Source organism: Phyllostomus discolor, chromosome 11, assembly GCF_004126475.2.
Source record: "Phyllostomus discolor isolate MPI-MPIP mPhyDis1 chromosome 11, mPhyDis1.pri.v3, whole genome shotgun sequence".
NCBI classification, from domain to species: Eukaryota; Metazoa; Chordata; class Mammalia; order Chiroptera; family Phyllostomidae; genus Phyllostomus; species Phyllostomus discolor.
The window spans coordinates 87,882,220-87,904,217 of NC_040913.2; the positions used below are offsets into that span (position 1 = coordinate 87,882,220).

At 44.0% G+C, this 21,998-nt stretch overlaps 1 protein-coding gene across 4 annotated transcripts in view; it reads right to left on the reverse strand.

Annotated features, from left to right (window-relative positions):
- TENM3 (teneurin transmembrane protein 3) overlaps nucleotides 1–21,998 on the reverse strand; it is a 562,504-nt gene that overhangs the window by 168,480 nt on the left and 372,026 nt on the right. For all 4 annotated transcript variants that reach the window (XM_028526435.2, XM_036011778.1, XM_036011777.1 and 1 more), the window contains exon 4: nucleotides 1,431–1,668. In XM_028526435.2, coding sequence (XP_028382236.1) covers nucleotides 1,431–1,668 — 238 coding nt within the window. The remainder of the gene's footprint in view (nucleotides 1–1,430; nucleotides 1,669–21,998) is intronic.

Consider the following 21,998-nt stretch of genomic DNA (forward strand, 5'->3'; position numbering starts at 1 on the left):
CCCAGAAGAGTGTTCCATAACACAACACGCACGATAAACCTCAACGACTCCTGGCCGACACTACAGATAAAAAGACAAGAGCATCTTGCAACCTTGTTCTTAGGTCAAGAGGGAAAGATAAGACAGCAGGATCTTTATTGTTGACAACTATGAGAACCTCCTGCCAGCGCATCCTCAGGGCCAAACTGGTTTAGATCATGCACTTCATGGCAAAAAGAAAGAAATGTACGTGTTGTGAGACCATTTCTTCCTCCAGAAGCTGATTTAAAAGCTGATGCCAGTGACAGTGAGGGATGTTTTAGGGGGCACGACATTTTAGGGGACACTCTCCCAGGATGTCCAGAGTCCACTCTTTCCGGCATTTACGTGGCGAGGATCCGTTCCCTCTGAGTCTAACGGAAGCTCAGGGCAGGACAGAAAGGAGTACTGATGGGAATGTCAAGGGCACGCAGCTGCAAAGCTGCCAGTGAGATAGCAGTGAGGTAGCCCCGCACCCCGCACTCCGCCTGTGTGGCACACGATGCGACGGGAACATAACTGTTGAGGTTCTGTCCGGAGGCAGAAGGGAGCGAGGTTTGCACCTGGAGATATTTCACACTGAAGTGGATGAGCGCGACACCCCGCTTACGGATCCGTACTTGGGCAGGAACAGTGGCCATGTGCGGGCCAACCTGTGCAGGAAGTCCTGGCGGAGGAAGTGCACGGAAACCTCAGCAGGGTGCAGACGAGAGCGGGCAGCGGGCAAAGCCTCCGAGGGTCAGCCATCGTATAGAAATGGGGGGACTGTTTTGGACAGTTAAGGACCACTGGTTGCAAGATCCCAACCAGAGGATGGAAGTTTCAGGATGGGAGACTTCCATTCATTCTTGGGAAGAATTCGCTAACGGACTGTTGAAGGGTGGCTGGAATGTTTCAGGGAAGAACGACGGGAGAAGCTTCAGCAAGCGGGTCCCCTCCCTTCCCCCCACACTGCGAGAAACTAAAACACCCTGCATGAGCAGTCACCTGACTTGTGCTGAAGTACCATATGTGGGAGTCCAGTCTGAATCTGTGATGTGATGGACACAGCCCAGTCTTTGAAAAGTAGGGTGTCTGGGACCAAGTAGGCGCTAACTGTGTTCACAGAGCCGTGGGACTGAGAATCACATTTTATACTTCTATTCTCTTCTAAACATGTTCGCTGATTTGTACACAAGGGGATAGAAACAACAGTAAGGACAATTTCATTGACCCAGCAATCAAAAAACTGACCAATAACCTTGACCCGTTCCTAGAAAACACAAACTAGAGGATAGAGGTTTGATACATTTCTCTCAGTAAGAGAAGAGTTGGACGTGTTAATCTTAAAATGTTGTTGACTACGGCCGAATGCACATCGTCCGTGCGGCCCTGGTCATCGGGCGCTCTGAGGCCTCCCGGGGAGGAGTTACCTGCTCTCCAGTGGTACATTACTGCCAAGGACCCAGCTGTCCTGCAGCTGGACGGACTCGGGTGTGGTTTGCAGCTCGGCGGGCAAAGCAGCCGGCGGGGCCGGACTCTGGTTCCTCCTACTCGTCAGGGAGTTTCTGTTGAGAGAGGTGATGGATGGGTGGTGCTGAGCGGAGTGCTGCTTATGGGGAGGCGGCAAGGGCTGCAGGGTGGGCTGGCCTTGGCTGTTTGCAGGTTGCTCTGAAAGTAAAGAAGAAAGCTCATTACATATGCGTGTGTGTGAACGCCCGTACCTGTGCACACTGCCCATTTCTCGGCGATCCGCTGCACCTGAATTAGCATGAGAAACGGCATAGGCATCCATCACCTAATACATTTGCATATTATTCTATTAAGCGGGTGTTCGGTGACATTCTCTAAGAGCAAGTTTACCCTTGATACACAAAGTTCTAATTAATATACAACAGATGGTAAAGCTGCTTTTGGTTTTAATTTGTTTCGGATTTTTTTTTTCATCTGGTTTTATTAACACCTACAGAAAACAGCATCTGACAGCTCCCCTAACGTGCCTTTAGATTCCAGCTTTTTTTAACAAACCAACCCTGAAATTAAATGGGTAATTTCAGTAGAACACAAAGGTTTTCGAAATGCATATAATCCCTATAATTATTTAATGGAGTTTTTTTTAAAGCTTTATTTAACCGCAATAAATTATTACAAGCTAGTTGCTAAACAGCAGTCGACTCTCCTGGTTGCGTGCATTCCAAATACGGCAGATCTGCACCGCGATCCACTAATAGACGCTAAGTATTCTTCAGCAGAAGGTCACTCTGTGAAGCAGATGTTGTTTCATGGATATTTAACAGACTGAATCACATCTGATTACTACGTCAGAAGACTCGGAGACTTAATGACCGTTACACCCATTAGAACACACACAGAACAGATTTTCCAATTTCAGTGTGCAGTAGAACTCCATTCCGGAGCAAGTCAGAGGTGACCAGAGTGACGCGGTCCGCTGTGTCAGGGGCACGGAAAATTTTGTTCTAAACCAGAATTTTGGTCATAGAGGATCCGGCAACTTCGAAATATAAACACAAGGCTAGACTGTAACCAGGGAAGAATTACCGAAAGCTAACAAGTCGTTAAGTTAAAATTCACAAATTCGGAGACCTACTTTTCAATCATATTATCTAGCTTTGAAAATGCTAGCATTCACAAATATTACACTTTAGGGAACAGACAGATGACTCCTTAATTTAATGCCAAATTTATTATGGTTCCGCACACAAAAGATGTTAACTTTTTACTAAATGCAGTTCAAAGGGCACTATAATTTGAAAGTAATGTGTTAAATCATGCTATTAATATAAATGCACTTATTAACGGAGAACAGGAAACACAGTGATTATCTTTTATCTACACCGTGAACTCCAGCAGTGATTAAGCCAAATATTATAGACCAACATTGTAATTCTGGTTGTATGAAATGCATACATGATACATTATAATTTGAATATATATTATCGCTTTACAGGGTTCAAGAATTAAAATAACTCCTCCCGTAGCATCTAGTGTCTGCAATTACTGCATGCTCCCAGCGGTCTCTAATAACCCGTATCATATCACTTAACAAGTGACCATTCCTTAGTCTTGAAACGAGGGGCAGCGGTACCACCTGCAGAAGAGCTGCTTCCTTACTCGGTCTCTCATCTTGGAGAGCCCCGCACTAGAAACTGGAGAAACCTTGCTCAGCCCATTGCTTTGATGCTCATGAGAAATTACATGTCCTAACCTCAGCTTTGCCTTTGAAGGGATGGCAAGGTTCAATGAGCATATAGTTTTAATGGTGCTGGAAAGAAGGAAGCTAACAGTTTACAATTTGTAGGAGATTTATGATCCAGGCTCCTACAGTAATTAATTAGCTTTGCCTTCCCCAGCGCCAGGGCGGATGATTAGAATCTCTATGGGTGTCTTTTAGGGACGTTTCGAGAAGCTGCTAATCAGATGCTACAATAAGCTATAGTCACCAGGACCTAGATGAGGTTGTTGGTGTCAATGGAATGGAAACAGAGAGAAACAGTTCAAAGGGAAAAGTACTAAGATTGTGCCCAAAAAGAAGACTGTGGGGTCAGATGACTCTGTGTTTTTACTCATGGCTCAAAAAAAGAGTGGTATTATACAATACATAATTTTTTTAAAGATTTTATTTATTTATTTTTTAGAGACGGAAGGGAGGGGGAGAGAGAGAGAGAAACATCAATGTGCGGTTGCTGGGGGTCATGGCCTGCAACCCAGGCATGTACCCTGACTGGGAATTGAACCTGCAACACTTTGGTTTGCAGCCCGTGCTCAATCCACTGAGCTATGCCAGCCAGGGCTTACAATACATAATTTATTCCATGTCTCATATATAGAATATATAAGATAAGATATGTAAGTTATTCCACATATCATCTATAGAATATGTAGTTTATCCTATATAAAATTAGTAATGAGTGATTAATTCTATGTATTCTGCGCGCAGTATAAATTATATGTTAGATATTATACTAAGCAGGGAAGAGAGCAGTGTAGTAGAAATCACAGTGGCACGTCTAATTCTGTCAGCAACATGGCGGGCAACCTCAGTTTCCTCATCTGTAACCTGGAAGTACTAAGGCCCCATCTAACGATTCGTGCGATTCGAGGATTCCGTGGAACACACGCATTCACTCGTCCACTCCTGTGCTCAGTCAGCTGACCAACACTGGCCGAGCCTCTGCGTCCCCAGGGTGCGCTGTCGACGGCGGGGAGAGCGCTGTGTGAGAGGGAGAGCCTTATGGGTGTCGGGATGGCTATTGGAAATAAAATGATTTTAAGATATATTCCCATCAGATATGTCAATGTGTAGCATGTAAGATTCTAAATCTTAAATACATAAAATAGAGACAGCGGGGAAAACCATTGAAGGTTTCAAAAATAGCGAGGGCCACGGCGGCTTGCTCTAGGTTCACTCCTCCACGCCGCAGGTACTGGTGGGAGTGGACGGGGTACGAGGGAGGCTCCGTGCCCTCCAGGTGCGCGCTCTCCCCGGCTGTCCCTGCAGGTAACTGGGGCACAGTGTGTCCTGTCTGCGGGACCTCGGATGGTTCGACTCCAGAACCAGGAGCTCTACCAGCAAAACAGACGCAGAGAGTCAGAGCTCGGGCCCACCCACAACCTGACAGGACGGAGCACGTGCGGAGTCCGAGCAGACGAGCTGAAGGGCCGGAGACTGAAACTTGGCCTCGGACCGCAGGTGGAAGCCAAGGCCCAGGGCGCGGCCGGAGGTCAAGGCCAGCTCTAGCGATGCCGACGTACAGGGCATGACAGTGCGTGGGGCGTGTGTTTATCTATAATGACTGACTCAAGATACAGTTAAGTTTATAAAGTATAACAAGATAAAATGAAATGAAGCGTAGCCAGAAAGGAAGGCAGGAGAACAAAAACCTGACAGCGGGAGAGATGAGATGAAGCCCAGTGTTGAGCTTAGTGGACCAAACGCCTGCTGTAGGGTTCTAGATATTTCCAAAGCGGGCTACCGATCTGGTCCTAAATCATCTAGCTGCCAAAACAAAGAGGAAAACAAGACGAGGTCCATGATTCGGAGTGTTTTCAAGATAAAGAATGTAGAAGTGTGACTGTCACTGGTACTGAGGACAGAGAGGAAACTGCCCTTGAAGTTCTCATAGGAAGAACGACCGAGTATCTGGGGCACGTGTTACGGCCAAGCTTCGGAACTCACGCAGACAAACCAGGGGCCGGACGTGGGCACAGACACCGAGACTCTAGCACAGGTGGGCCAGGCCACCTCAGAGCACCACCCCACACGACCATGGTGGCCTCTGCTTTAAGCGAGCCCAGCGACACAGGCTTTGCATCGACTTGAGAAAAAACTTTGGGTTATAGTGACTCTGAGGTACGGACGGGACAAGCAGACTTCCCAGAGTCCCCAGGTTCCAGAAACAACTCTCAACGGGTCATTACACTCCTGGAAAACTCCAAACGGCTTTTTTTGTGTGACTGTAAAACGTACAATGAACTCTCCAGGTGAAAGCTATACTTATTCAAAGACAGCCCAAAAATATTTTGGTAAGCATTTCCCTGTGAATCCCTTTCATGTGTCTTTATTGTGGTCACACTTGCTGTTCGTCCCCTTTACATCCCCCTTGTGTTTCCACTGACCCTCATCACTTCCAGCCGCAAGGACATTTCCTCCATCCTTCCACGCCCAGATCCTACGTATGTTAAGTTCTGAGAAAGATGAGAGTCCTTCTGTTCTCCTCAAGGAGAAGTCAGCTCTCTCTTCTCTGAGTCTTATTTTATTTGTTTCTTCTTCCATGGTTCCTTCACTGGCTTCTGTGTCACAACCAGTCGTACAGGTCTCATGTCCCCTGTTAGATTCTCCAGGGGCCAGGTGCACATCTAATTCACTTCTCAGCCCCCTACAGACCACATAAGGGTGGACACACAGTAAATTCTCACAAAGCAATGATGATTTGTGAAGAAGTCAAAGAAGAAAAGTTGGACTGGTAGACATCGGAGCCTGCCCACGCTGCCTTTGATGGCAAGATAATTGCAAATATGTCTTACTTTCCAACGAAATTCTTACATCCCGAAGGGCAGGAACTCAAGTAACTTAAGTTTCCTCAGGTTTTCTCAGGAACTTCACTAAGCCTTGTACTTCGAATGTGCTGAGTGACTGGTGACATTTATGCAACAGTAGCACCTGGGGCAGGGTGTCCCCTCACCTGGGCAGGGCACCAAGTCACTCACCCCGTGGCTGCTTTTAGAAGTCTGCCTTCAGGCATGTGACAGATGTCCCAATATTTAACATCTACCTCTGGAAATGTGCAAATAATGGGAAGATTACATAACATATATAATTCTATAAGATACGAGGTAATATAAAAAGTATACATTATCGGTTACCAAATACAGTACGTTTTCCTTGTATTTTAAAGCTTACGATTAGAAATGCTCTAAATAAAACATTTAAGAAAGGGTGTGATTTCTGTTTTCAAAACAGTTTTCCTTACCCTTTTCTAATAAAAAATGGCACTATGTGTACTAGAAACTACCTATCACTCCCAACCAGCCCCTTTACTTGGCTCACTTTCTGTCTGTCTTTCCGCAAGCTCCTCCAGCTCACACACCTTCCACAACAGCCTGACCGTTACTTGTTTGTATCTGATGAATTAGACAGCAATCACAGCAGATGTTTTAAAAAGCTCATATTATATGGTTAGTAAATATCAGATAGACAAGACGTCGGTCATTTTGCTCAGCTGATTATTACCAAACAATTCAGCTCTTCGCCAGGGCCATCGAGGCTGACCAGTCCAACCGGGCAGCCGGGGCACTGACTGGGACCGTGGTCCAGACTGACTAAGGGGCGTCACCTGTGAGACCACAAAGCTAAGAGGGCAGATTCCAGTGTCAGCAACTCATAAAGCCCCATTTCCTAGCAAGCGCAGGACTTACTAACTGACTCTGCAGGGGAAAGAGAAGAAACTCTGGACGTGTTTCCCACCAACTCTGCTTTACGAATCAGGGAGGTGGCAGGTGCTATAGAGACAAGTGACAATAAATACGGGACATGTGTTTTTCGTGGGATAGTTCTTTTTCAGTGGGGTATTTTCTTGAATAAGTTACAGACCTCCCTGAGCTTTATTTATTTCACGGTGCTTATTTAAAGGTGACAAGAGATACGGGTGTTCAATGTACAGTAAGTGCTAAGTGGTAACTTATGGACGGTGGGGGAGAGACACCCCCCGCCCCCCTGCAGGGCGGAGCCTGGTCAGCAACTCCGACCATTGTCACAGGAAGCAGGAGCCCACGACCAAGAATGTCTGAGGAGAACATGTTTCCTTTTAATAGGTAAGCAAGCAAGGGTCAGACATGCCGTAGGAATCAAAAATAAGCCAGCGCCTTGCCAGTTCCCGCAGAAGGGGAATCCGATCTCATGGTCTGAGATGAGTCTGAGTCTCTTTTTCCCAGGTGGTGAGGCTGCAGAACCGTGCCAAGCATTAGAAAATGAAAAAAAAAAAAAAAGGAACACCTGGTTTGGAACATATCTGGGCATGTTTGCTGGTTTTCCAAATGAAATGCCACCACTGGCAGCTTCTGGGCCGTTATGGGCAGCCCAGCTCCAGCACCCGCCTGAGTTTCTGCTGTGGGCAGAGCGGGAAAGGACTTACGAACTGGAAAGCTGGGAGAGAAAATGATGCCTGCGGGGCGGTCGAGGTCTCCTGGTGCACTTGCGTGCCTGCGCCTCTGTCCTCCTGGAGGGCTGAGGGGTGAGCAGGAGGAGGCTGGGGCTGGCACCTGCTTTGAGCAGAGTGTCCCCACAGCTACTCCAATGGCTTCGTCCACCCACCTCCATCCCTGCAACTGTCCCCAGGGAAGAGGGCCTCTAATTTGGGAGGGAGAGAAGAGCTAGGGGCTGGTACCTGTGCTGCTTTAAAACACCTGTTTGCAGTTGAGTCAGGTCTGCTAACAAAGACAAATGGGGGAGGGGGAGAGGGAGGGAAGGTAGGAGGGGGAGAGGGAAGCGGGAGGTGGAGAGAGACACACAGAAGAACAAAAACGCTTTTAACTTTCCCAAACTGAGAAGCACATCCATCTGCCTGTGGCTTGCTTACTCTGGGCTACTAACAGCAGCGAGTCGAATAAAAGGATAAACTAGTTCCGGAACTAGACCAACACAGAAGGAGCCACACCCACTTTCTGGTGATTAGCAAAGGCGGGTAAAAGCCTCCTTTTCTGTATCATACAATCTTCACCTCCTGGCTGTATCTTCACCTTGTCCTAGCTGTCTCAAACAAAACTCCAGTTTTTTTTTTTTCAAAATTTACTCTTCGTGTTGTGTAATTTTTCACCAGATGAGTTTTGTGGACCCTGAGAAAGAAGACATCTACTAAGAAAAGGCCCTGGAGGCTAACTGGGCTCAAATTCTTAAAGAGCAGAGCCTAGCAGCCACTGCTCCACCGGGGCCTCTGGAGCAAACTGCAACCCCGGGAGAAGCCTGCACTGAGCCGCCTGCCGGGCTGTGCCCCTGCCTTCTGAGCAGCCCCTGTGAGGGAGTCCCTGGGATTCCACTTCAACCAATAGGACCGAGGCTTTCCCCGCTCAGTCGGAGCTGCACAGCTCTGACCAACTAGGAAAGCTCTATTCTGACCAGTCACGACAGTGCCTTTTGGACCAATGAAACTTTGAGAATTTGGAGTCCTCCTTTGCAGGAGGACAGACCAACCAGAGACCAGGGGAGAGGACTCCTGTCCATATAAACCAGCTCCCTGCTGGCTCTGGAAGTGCCCTTCCCTTTCCACGGAAGGCTGGAGGCTGTGTCTCCCTGGCTGAGCAGGAACACTGAGGCTGTCTCACTTCCTCCTTCACCACGCCCCAAACTGGAAATCCCCGTTGGCACTGAGTTAGTGCCCACCACTGGTTGACAGTTTTAACTATAGGGACCAGAGCTGGTATCACTACTAGCTCTGGAATACGAGGCTGGTACAAGCCTGGAGTACAAGGACCAAACCATAGTTTTTGATTTGGGAAATCCCAACCTAAATTTTGGATTTAGCGTACTGTCTTGTCCCGTTATCAACTAACTCAGTGGCCTTATGGAGGACATTGCTTCCCCTTGATTTTCAAATGTTAAACTGTGGCCACTAAACTGCCCTCCTCTGGAAGGATCTGGTAGGAAGGATGTACTCGAAGTTAAAAAATATGTGACACTGAAAATAGTAAATTACCTATAAAAATGTCTCTTTTGCCCAGAAAATATCATATATGTGGCAGACGTTTAGTTGTCATTAATTCCTTATGAAGAAAAGTATTATGTAGCAAGAATTTTCCTTATAAATGGGGAGATTTTAACTTAAGGAAATATGTGGTTTTAGTAAGACCACAACTCAGTGGAATTCTGATCGGAGCAAAAAATTTAGATATTCAGGGTGCTTTCTGCTCTTCCCCTTTCTTACCTGACCCCCAAAATACTATATGAGAAAGGTAACCACCTCAAATGGGATAATGGAAATTGGTGAAGAAAAACCTCACCTTGCTCGGAAACTCATGTTCACATAAACTTACTACTCTGGTTCATTATTCTATCTGTGATTCTCATGGAAGCCAAGAGTTTGAAAATGAATTGTCCATTTGCATATCCGTGCAAGTCTCTGTTTAAAATTTGACACTGTGCAAAGATTGTTACCACAAATTATCTGTCACAAACATTTCAGATAGTTGCACGCACACTGAATGAAAATTTTTAAAAAATGTGCTTTAAAAACCATAACATCCCATATAAGTAAACAGTATTATTCTTATCACCATCACCAGGCAATTGATTATAAGGCTATTCATATAAACACATTTGGGCATGAAAAAAAAAACCTTCGAGATAAACGAGATGCAAAAGGAAGACTTGTACTGACCAGAAGCTATTATTCGAGTGAGCACCGATGAACTGATTTACTATACTGACTGAGTTAGCTGAGAATTTGGTTTAACTTCTTTAGGGTCATTCTTTGAAATGAAGATTAGAAGAAATCATCAAAGTACAAGTCTTTAAGTCTTTGCATTCTCTTTTTTTCTTTGAGGGTCCATTGTACTATCTACTCTAGACAATGTGGCAGCCGAGGATACCCGTGAAATCGCCTCAGCCCAACCGTGAAACGTACACTTTAGGTTAATGCAACCGGACTGGGGAGAAAGGATCAGCCAGAAACAGAGGGGAGAGACACCGTGTTTCTGCCCGTGAGCCGACACGGGCGCGTTCCCGAGGAGAACGGCCAGCCTCTGGAACTAGTCTGATGTGCAAGGATGCAGTCAACAATGCCCCCGCCGCTGCTGAGACCCCTACCTGAGTTCTGGACCCCTGGAGTGCCATGCCCTCAGTCTAAGAGTGGATCGGAAAAACAAACCACAAAAAACCCTTCTCACTGCAAATGGAACAATAAGGAATCTTGCTGTGTGCTGTCTTAAGCTCTGGATGGGGAACAAAACAACTGAAAATATTCACCACCGTCCTGGGCTTCCCTGGGATGCCTGAGGTTAAAACTTACAAGCAGGGCGTGCTGGCATCCCAAGCCAAGAATTACTACAAAAAGCGGTCCTGTGTCAGCAGCATGCTTTCCCGAGGCACCGGCGGAGTTAAACGCAAAACTGCTTCAAAAGAATACGGGCTGAGCCCAAGCCATGCACGATTTCCAGAGGTGAAACTCTGCTTTCAGTGAATTCACAATCTAAAATGACAAAGGGTAGGAGGAAGCCATCCACCTGAGCCAGATGCTACACAGAAAATAAACAGCAGGGATCTTTATCTCCTCCAAAACTTTAGATAACAGAACCGCGAGATCAAACTGTAAGCATGTTTAGAATAATCAAGGACTTAAAAATTATAAAATATAAGAATAAGGCATTAAGAAAAATATGAGGCAGTTTTGTAAAAGGTACAATGTGTACAAATATGAAAGGTGCAGCCACTGAAATCGGATAGGTACTGGATGACTTAGACAGTGTCTTAGACACAGGTGCAGAGAGGACCGGTGAATTGGAAGAGGGATCGAGGACACTCAGGTGGCATTGGAAAGACCAGGTGCACTTCCATATGGAAGAGTCATTCAGAGAGAAAAAAGATACTGGCCTGGCCAAACAGTCCCTTTAGTTTTTTTTCCACAAAAGAGAAGACACATTCTTCATTTTCACCAATAACTTGGTCGATTTGGGTATTTTGAGCATGCCAGCTCTCTCCTGCTATTGCTTCCAGTGGGTAGAGGCCAGGGTTGCTGCCGAATGTCTCCCAACGCGTCAGACGGCCCCACGGCAGAGAATCATTTGGCTAAAATGTCAGCAGTACCAAGAAACTTCGAAAACCACTTCTGACACGTTAGCTCTGTCACAGCGCCTTCTCCGCACACTGCACACATATCTTTGGTGTTTCAGTTGCATTTTTACCTTTCTTTAAGTAATAAAGCATAATATACCAGACACGTGTATTTTCTTCCATCTGCAGTATTAAAATGGCTACGTAAAATGTCACCAATTTGTTTCTTTTAAATGCACACTGATATGACAGCTGTCACAATGCCATCTAACAAAATTGTTTTGAATGAAGTTAAAGACAACTAAGCACTTACAGAGCTGTCGTACCGAAAAAAACTAAACTTTTGGCCAACCCAGTAGAATGAGAAAGCAAAACATACAAGCAGCACGAGTTCCAGAAGGCAAGAACGGCATTTCCTTTAGAGCTAGTAAAACATAGTCCTCCAAAGTTCCTAGGACTATAATTATGGATGCGAAATTATATAAATATAAATTCACTCATCTCTTTCTCATTTCATATGAATTATCTGTTACTCTTTTTTTTTAAATCAGCTAACAGCTGCCTCCCCCCTTGTTTTATTTAAAAGGTAACTTCTCTTGAAAGGCACTAAGTTCTCTTGGAAGATATTCGGCTTCTACAGTTGCTGCTCAAAAGTGTGCAGTTAATCTACAATGTCGAGCAACCTGACCGATTTCAGTGGGTGGAAATACATGTCCATGGCCGCCTCCGCTGGTTAAAGTAGTTCATCTTTTAATGTGCTTAACCCAAGGAATGCCACAGATGTATTATCCTCTACTGAAATTCTGAGTTTTGCATAAGTATGTCTTAGGGAAATACATATAAAAGTTATTTATTACCCATGCATTAAAATTGAGTAAAAATACCTTTGGAATGTTTCCGTGTATGTTTCAGGATATTTTCCTACCCATGGAAAAATATTTAACCTGAGAGAGTGAGCAAAAAAGGAAGAAGCTCTCCCGACCTTGACAATAAAAAATTGCTGAAATACAAGTGATAAACACTTTTCTCTCCTCTCTCATTCCTAACGAGCATTTGATTTTTGTGCAATTAAACTTCATTGACTCTAAATGGAATATATGGCACACTATAAATGAAGCACATGTTCGAATTCGGACAAGGACAGACCAGAAGGCAGCTAAGGGTGGTGACGAGCGGCTTACTAAGAGTAGGGAGAGCCAACAGGATACCCCACATCCTGCAGAATTTGCAAGCTGCCCGGAGACCACCTTTGTCGCAAGCTGACTGTCGGGTGGAGAAGAGCGAGCACTGGGAAAGCAAATGGGGACAGAGGGTTGAGCTCCTGCTTTCACCACCAGACGTGATGCCATATAAACCCACTGACTTCAGGGCCTCTGCTCCTTGGGGCTCTGTGAATGAATAGGGCTATTTAATGAAGTCTAAGTTTCCTAGCGTTAAAATTCTCTTTCTTTTACATAATGCATCCTATTTCCTTCAAACACAGTAGCTTGTGTCATTAATATTTAAAAAATTAAGGTAATTTAAAAAACAATCGTATTATCTTCAGTTACACACAGAAAACATTTAAGGGACAATGAGTAATCATTACTATGAATGCCAATGTTATGAAAACTCCCCCATATTAACTCCTGCCATAAATGCCCTACCATATTGTCTTATCGATACTAAAAATAAGCCACTCTGTATCCCCCTTTGTTGGAGCCTGTAACATCGTAACATACACCTAGTGAAAATCATTTACAGCAAATTTACTTCAGATATCGATATGAAAATTGCTTGTGAAAACAAGTACATAAAAGGCCAGGATGCAACCTTCAAAGTTAAATTAAAGCTGGCCTATGTTTGAAATGTTCTGATGACAATCATAATACATTTGAAAATTATGGTTAATTAGTTTTAGAAAAAAGAGATTTCACCTACTTTATCTGCACCTTCTAGATTTTATTTTTTTTTAAACATTTCAGGAACTGCAGGAGAAATAATTGACCTGAGAACACAGAGAAAATACGCAGCAACCCGCCGATCTTTCTTCCCCCTGGTGATTTCCACCCTAGCATATTATTTGATGTTGCATTTGTTATCTGCAGTTTATGGAGTCCATATTGCCTATCAATGTCTTATGTTAAAATCAAATTTCAAGTCATAGCATGAGCTGCAGGAAGAGCTGTGGGTTGTCGCGAGCGTGAAATATTATGGGGGTGCAAGAGATTTCCCTGGAACCCATGAGTGTGTGTTCTGTTTTCTCGCCACGTGCAGTCAGAGAGACCTGTTACGTGGGAACCCCATAATGATGCTTTTTGATGAAAAGGGAAAGAGAGCTGTAGTTGGAGCTGACACAGGCATACTTGCTGAATTTCCTCCTGTCATTAATAATTTTGGGGTGATTTTCTGTGCATGCGTGACACTAAAAGCCCGTCCTAAATACGTATATTCCTGCTGCTTTCATGACTGCGCGTCAACGGCAAGCAGGACGATTCAGTGAGAGGAATACTAAATGCAGGATCTATCATGGACACGGGTAGCAAAATGAAATCGTGTGTGTGGAAGTGCTCTGTAAACCGCAAGGCATGGCAGCCACGTGAGGCACTATTGTTGAGCGGGAGATTAATGATGTGTGTTTTCAGAGGCTCTGCTGTGCCTTTGTTGAGGCTGCGACTTTTCATACCACGCTAATTGCCACTAGAAGCCTTCCTCTCGAAATCGAGGTTCAAAAAGAAGCCGGTGACTAAGGTATTCCTTCCCAGAGCTTCTGATCTTTTATTTCACAGGTCTACAAATATTTTAGTGCTAGTTTATTAAACTTTTCCATAAAAGAGGCAAATGAGCACAGAGCCACTGTGGAGAAGACTAAAGAAGACCCGGTGGCCTTGGCTGGTGTGGTTCAGTGGGTTGAGCGCTGGGCTGTGAACCGAAGGGTTTCCGGTTCGAGTCCTGGTCAGGGCACATGCCTGGGATGTGGGCCAGGTCCCCAGTTAGGGGCACATGAGAAGCAACCAACTGATGTTTCTCTCACACATCGATGTTTCTCTTTCTCCCTCCCTTCCCCTCTCTCTAAAAACAAATAAAACCTTAAAAAAGAAAGAGAGAAGACCTGGTGAATTGGTTTGCAGGAGCGCCCATAACAAAACATCATGGGTTGGGTGACTCAGGCAACAGAAATCCGTGTTCTCACCGTGCTGGTGGCCGGAGGTCCCTGATCAAGGCCCCCTGGAGTCAGTGTTGAGGGGGTCCGTTCCCAGCTTGTAGGCAGCAGCCTCCTCCCCATGCCCTCACGTGGAGAAGAGAGAGAGACCCCTTTTCTAAGAACACCAATTCTACCAAGTTGTCTCTTTGCTAAGAACAAGCACCAACTCTACCAAATTGTCTCTTCTAAGAACACCAATTCTACCAAATGAAGACCTTACCCTGATGATCTCTTCTGACCTCCATTATGTCTTTAGAGGTTCTATCTCCAGATACAGTCTAGGGGTGGGGGGGGCGGCGGGGGACTTCAACATATAATTTTTGGGGAAAATATTCAGTTCATAACATCTGGGTTCAAGCTCCTTGTCTGAAGTTTAATAACTGTAATTTTGAGCAAACCAATTTCATATCCTTAATTCTCTGATTTCTCAGCTATAAAATGGGGATAGTAATCACTTCTATACCTGTATTGTGAGGATTAAAAGAAATAATATATATTAAGGTATTTTTATAAACTGCTACTTTCATGTGAGGTCTTACTTTCCAGACTTTTCCCCTTTATTCAAATAAACCATTAATATTTTTTTTTTACCGTGTGTGTGTGTATGTATGTGTGTGTGTGTGTATATATATATTTTTTTTCTTCTTTTGGCCAAAGATGTTTAAGTATAACTATGTCTATAAGATAATTTCTTTCTAAGGGAAGTCATTAAAAACATTCTTTTACAATTTCTAAATTTATAAATGCATATATACACCTAATTAACTTTCAAAAGTATCCCTTAATATCATTTAGAGTGTTTCCTTAGGATAATGTACCACTAGCATAAAAGATGAAAAAAATGCACATTATTACAGAAATAATTCCCTGTGTATGCAGAATGGCTGGTGAAAATTTGCTTCGATGCTTTAAACAGAACTGACGCTTTTTAAGTAGAATTTGTATTCTTTGCATTTAAAGGAACATACCAGAAAATGGTGCTCCCGTGGAAACATGTGAAAATGCAAAGATGAATGAAACAACTTTATGTTTTATGGCATTTACTTTGAAAATCTGATTAAGATAGATGTCTTGAGCTCCTAATTCTTCAATGTCACGTTGTCATAGTTCCCATCAGCAAGATGTTTGAAAGGCTCTCGATTAATATTGCATGCCAGAACTGAAATTACATCCTTTGTCGTTTAGTTCCTAATGGTGCAAGTGATATCTATCAAGTAGTGTTTTATGAAGCGTGTGTGATTTTTATTGCAGGCTGTTTTCAGAAAATCTTTTTCAGGTTTCAGAAAAACTGCTTAGGGTTTTCAATAAATATGCCTTTCCGGTGAAAATTGCCACGACTCTTAAAACTAATGTGAAACGTATCATTAGAATTTACTTATCAGGAAAACATGGGCTACTTGCATTTGTTGTTTTCTCGTGTGCACAGTCCCGAGTATACTTGATTTTACCCAAGTATTTTAGCAAATCATTTCATTATAATCAGAACGTGTGCCATATACATGCAGGTCACAAAGCCTTCACTCATCAGGTAGCAGGTACCGCGTGTCCGTCTAGCGAGAGACACACGTGGTACATGAACAGAGTGGAGATGAGTTACTGAATGCTGGCTGGGCTTGTGCTGCAGAAGTGTGCTTTATCTTTAAAACGCAAACACTAATCTACTTTTTAAGAGGAATCTAGTGTCCTGACATTAACCCCAATATTTCAGAAACTCAAGCACCCCAAATATAAGTCATTTTCACTTATCAGAGACCCACGGTCATGAACAGACAGACCTGTGTTTACATTTAAGTGAGGAGGATACAAGTGAAAACAGGAGACAATTCTTACATTTAATTTTATTCTTTGGCTTGGAACACAAATGGACATATTTAGGTCCTGGTTTTATCACTCATGTGTTCTACTCAATAAATTGTGATTTCTACCGTCCTTTTTCCAGTTTAAAGAAAAACCCCATAATTCTGTAGTGTTTTAAATGTTTGTGTGTAGACGTACACAGAGTTTAAAACTCTGGTTGCTAACCTTAAGTCTCAAATGCCGCTATACTTTATCACTTCGCATTTTACAAAATATAGATCTACTGGAGATAAAACAACTGATCCAAAAAAAAAAAAAAAAGAAAAGAACAATAGCAAGAGGCTTATTCTGGGATGCGTCTCCCTGGGGCCATATTTCCATCGCTGATGGAGGGGAGAGCCGGCTGCCTCTCTCCCGAGTTAGCTGTGATCTTCAGGGATCTCCCAGACACGCGGCTTTTGCCAAGTATGTGTCTATTATAAGGGAGAATAAAAATATTAACATTAAGATCGACATTCTTATCCAGCATTGCCCTGCACATTCATCTTGTTTGGATAATTGCACATTTAAAATTAGAGTCTACTTATCTGGTTCTACACATTAGGGAATAATACGGAAGAGGTTTTTCACATTCTAATTCCCCATGGCGGATCGCTGTGATTCTCATTAACTCTGTAAGGAAGGGCTTGCCTCCCCTCCGATGTTTACTTGGGGTTCTTTTCTGCTGTGTGTGGCTCACTGAAGGAACGGCAATAGTTCATGTTGAAATCATTCCCTCCATTAGCTAGAATCGATTTTTTTAAAGCATTCCAACACGTCCATATCCCGTCTATAACAATTCCTTTAACCCCTGATGCCCTAGAATATTGGATGCTTAAAGATAATGCTCCTCTCTTAAAAAAAAAGGATGAAAAAAAGTGAACTACTATACATATTTTCCTTCTATGTATGCTTTTCTTTTTGCTAGCTACAAGCACCTTATGCAGTAATTACAGAAGGGCGTCACCAAAAATCTCATAAGAAATTACTAAAAATCTAAGTTCAATATGACTCCACAGATCCTAAATGCAAAAGCGGGGGTGCACACTGGCGGGAGGAACCCACAAAGAAAATTTGTACTTGTTAAACTCATTACGCTCTGTGCTCAGCATAAATTATTTATTTGTTCTCACAGCCAACTTAGGGTATTTATTCCCATTTTGCAAGCAGGGAAAAAAAGCCCAGAGAAATTGGGAACTCTGGAAATGACACGGAAGAGGACCCCAAAGCCGTCATACTGATTTACACGGGGATACTTATTTCTGTCAGTGTCGTGTCAGCCACGGTGGCCGAAGAACATGAGGAGGACGTGTTCGCTTTAAGAGAGCACTGCAGAAATTCACTTTTAAACTGAAGAATGCTCACTGTGTCTCGAACCCGGGGTCAGAGGGCTGTCCAGCAGGAAGAGGGCCAGAGGAAGCCCAGAGCCCAGTCGTGGTAACAGAAGCATTCTTTTATTATAGGGAAGCTGTGGTGCATGTTGGGTAGGAACAGAGATAAAAAAATAATTTGGATGTTATTTTCCAGTTTTATAAAGAGTTTAACATTATTAATATGTGGGCGATGCTCTGTCTCCTTTTTTAAAGTTCGCTGAAGCCTGTCCATCCATGTCTCATACTGAGAAACAAAAGAGTATTGGATTAAGAAAAATCTCTACAATTAATAATTAATAAAGTAAAAGATCCTAGATATTCCTTTTCTTCTTGTCCTGATTATACTTTTTGGGGTGGGATATTCCTTTCCTTCTTGTCCTGATGATACTTTTTGGGGTGGGCAGGTTATTTGACAAACTTACAACAGTTGCTGATGTCAGCATAAAATGCTTCACCTAACGTCCTTAAGGGATTACTAGAGTTATCAAATCAGAGTGCGACAAGGCAGGAACCCCCCAGACTCCCCTTTGAGGATCACCGCCATAACGACAAATGTTTGAGATGGCGTTATTAAGAGTTCATGGCCTTCTGGTTTGTGAAGAACTGTTAACTCTTTGATCATAAGCTGACATGCTTGTACTTTTGTGAGGGCCTCACAATAGGGTCGGTTTCAATGTATTCAAGTCAAAATAAAATACTATCTGCTTCCTTCATAATTTCTTACATCTTACCTGTTTATGTGAAAATACTGGATGATGTTAATTTTTAACCTATCCATGTTATTTAAAAAACAGAGGATTAAAAAAGAATAAAAGTAAAATTTATATTAATGTGTTTAGTATCCATCTTTTTACCAATGCAATTAGACACTGACTTAAAAAATTCACCAAAATTGAGTCACAAAGACAGATGCAATTAAATGATTACTCAAGCAAAGTGGAAGATACTCTAACAAAGAATACTAATTAACTTTCAAACAATGAAGATCGTGAAATCCAAGTTATGCATGACCCATTACTGCACGCATGAAGATGAAAAGTGACCTGGGAAACACTCTTTAAAAACAAAAAGGTGTCCCGCACAAGTAGCCATCAGAGCTGGCTTCTCAGGTTCAGCAGCAAAAACTTGGCCCTGGCCTTGACCCTGGCTCTGAGTTCCAGCAGGTGAGTTCCTCAAAGACGCGGTAACACCTGCCGGACCTTCGTTCACGCCTGCCGCTCACAGAGACCGCACAATGAAAACACTTTCTGACTTCAAGGCAAGTCCGAAACATGAAGGTTTGTAACCGGGCAGATCGAAGGGAGCTGTCGAAAAGGGAAGTTACACTCACAACGCAACGTTCCCAGCATGATCTAATTTTCACCCTAATTGAAAAAAAAATTCTTTGTGAAGCACCCTCCAAGTGTTGTTGCTATTGTCACAGAGACTCACAATAAAAGAGGAAGAGAGAGATAAAAAGTAGAGCTGGAAGGGTTGTTGCTTCACAGAACTGCGGCTGAGGTCGGGGATGATGATGCGGTGTGCAGGGAGGCAGTGAATGGAGAGCAGTGCCTCCCTTGAAATGCTCTGTCCCCCCCTCCTTCAGGAGAACGTGGAAGAGTCAGACAAGACAAAAGACAAGGGAAGAGCCAAACTTCCAAAATAGCATTGCGCTACATTATTAATAGTGTCACACGAAAAGAAATGACAGCTCTCAGAAGAGTACTTTTGTCTCTACTTACTTTAATTAAACTCCCTAGGCTTCAAGTGAATTTGAACCTCTTTTTTTCACCTCTAGAAAAAAAAACCCCACCAAGACTGATTAAAGTTTGCTACCTGCCCTCCACCGGCCCTCGGCCATAGTTGTGTGCTGTGTAAAGAAAGCAACAGACACACAAGCAGCAAAAACAAACCTCAACGCCGTGCAATTTTCTCAAAGAACCAAGATTTCAGCTGCGGCCCCTCCGCCTTCTCGCAGGTACACCAGTTCCCAGCGCGTCCCTGCCTCTGCAGCAGGAACTGAGTCATTCGATGTGAAATGAGAATTGTAACACAATTATACTTCCATAGACGTTTCAATTAACTTTGTACCAGAGTGCCATAAGAACCTCACTTTGAAATAAACTAATCTGATTTGAAAAGATCCATGTAAAAGTACAATCCCTGAAATTAATCTAGAAACCATATATATCCATATTGGGGGAAAAAAGAGAAGTTTTCAAATCTGTGGCTACAATGTAAAAAACCCATTTCAGTGACTGTAACATCATTATTCTCGTTCCAAGACACCTCAAAGGAAAACATATTTCTAACCTTCCCTACGGGGACTGTCAGTCTGCCCCAAAGGAAGCTCACTCTCCTCCCGCGCTCCCCGCCCAGCTCGCGCCTCTTTCTCGGCCTTTCCACTTTTCCAGTGAAAGCACCATTTTCTACCCCAAAGTTTGGTGACACTCTGGACTCCTCCTCTCTCATATTTAATCATCACGTTTGTTGTCAGTCTACTCAAAATGGACGTTGGTTGTGCACCTTTCCTGGGATTCCTGCTGCACCCATCACCCCGTCTAGATGCCCCCAGCTCCCCGGTCCACCTTCCGTTCTGAAATGAACCCCGCATCTGTGGACTGGGGAGACGCCCGGAGGACTGCACGCTGACATCTGTGCCCACTGACCCGCCACTGCAGTCCATCCCGCACACCACTGACAACCTCGTCTGCACACATGTATTCTCCTCCTTGACCAGCAATGGCTCAGGAGGAGTCCAAAGACCCAGGCCCAAACCTCCCCTTCCCGACCACGCTGACGTGCTGTGGGGATGCGGGAGGGAGGAGAAGGCTTGGTAGCCCAAAGGAGTTGATGCTCTTTTTGAAGCTAGGACTTAACACGCCGGAAGCAGCTCGAACGCATATCCCAGGCAGGTGGGAAAAAACAAAAATGACAACAAAAAAGCCCCCGTGATAGTCTCAAGATCCACCCATGTTGTTGCAACTGGCAGTGTTTCATCTTCTCTTACGGCTGAGCTGTGTTCCCTCGTCTATACGCGCTGGGTCTTCTCCCGCCAATCATCGGTCCGAGGACCCTTTGGTGTGTCCACGTGCTGGCCACTCTGAATAATGCTGCAGGTGCCTATTTCTTTACAAGTAAATGTTTTCAGATTTTTTTTTCAGTAGATTAACAGAGGGGCTGCTGGGTATATAGTAACTCTCCTCTTAATTTTTTGAGGACATCGTTACACTCTTTTTCCATAGTGGCTGTACCAGTTTACATTCCGACCAGCAGTGAATACGAACGAACGAGACGCCTGGCTGGCGTAGCTCAGTGGATTGAGCGCGGGCTGCGAACCAAAGTGTCGCAGGTTTGATTCCCAGCCAGGGTACATGCCTAGGTTGCAGGCCACGGCCGCCAGCAACCACACATTGATGTTTCTCTCTCTCTCTCTTTCTCCCTCCCTTCCCTCTCTAAAAATAAATAAATAAAATCTTAAAAAAATAAAGTGAAGTTATATTAAAGGCATATTGGAATTTTAGGGCAACCGTTAAAAAAAAAGAATGAACAAGACAAACAAACCAAACCCAAGGAAAGGGGGTGGGGGTTGTAAAGGGGCAAGGGGGATAAAAACACGCAGTGATGGAGGAGGGCTGACTGGGCGGTGAGCACACAGTGCGGTGCACGGGCGATGGGTTACAGAGTGTACCCGTACCAGTGCGATGCGTAACAGTGTACGGAACTGTACACTGGAGACCTGTCTAGTTCTATCAACCAGTGTCACCCTGATACATTTAACCAAAAAATAAAGTTGAATTCTGCTTATGGGGATGTGTTATCACACCCGGAAAATGAGAGTGACCGAGTACAGCCCCAACTCCTCCAGGGGATGTTCCGCTCTCAGACAAGACGGATGAAAAAAGAAAGCGCAGAAATGTCTGTTTTTCAGTTTCGAACCTTAACTCTTTCACTGGTTACTATTCATGTTGAGAGATGAGAATCTGAGGGGAGCAATTCCATGTTGTTTCTTCCTTGAACACAGCGCTCTGTCTAAAAATAACTAACTCATTCCGAGTTCCCGAAACAGGAAAAAACACGATACCCAAGCAGAATGTTCAAAATAAATGAAAGTGTGTATGTTGACTTCCTATGTAAATACTTATGTGGATGAAGAAAATTTTGAAGATGGAGACAAGCTGCAAATGAAAACATTATAAACATGAAATTAACTTTTAATATCTTTTTCTGCAAGGGAGTCGGAGGTAGACTTTCAAAAGCTCACGTCTCTTTTGACGCCAGAGGTCTCCAAGCTCCAAGTCGACTGCGGCCTGTTTGTGTAAATCAAGTTTCCCATGAGCACATCGCG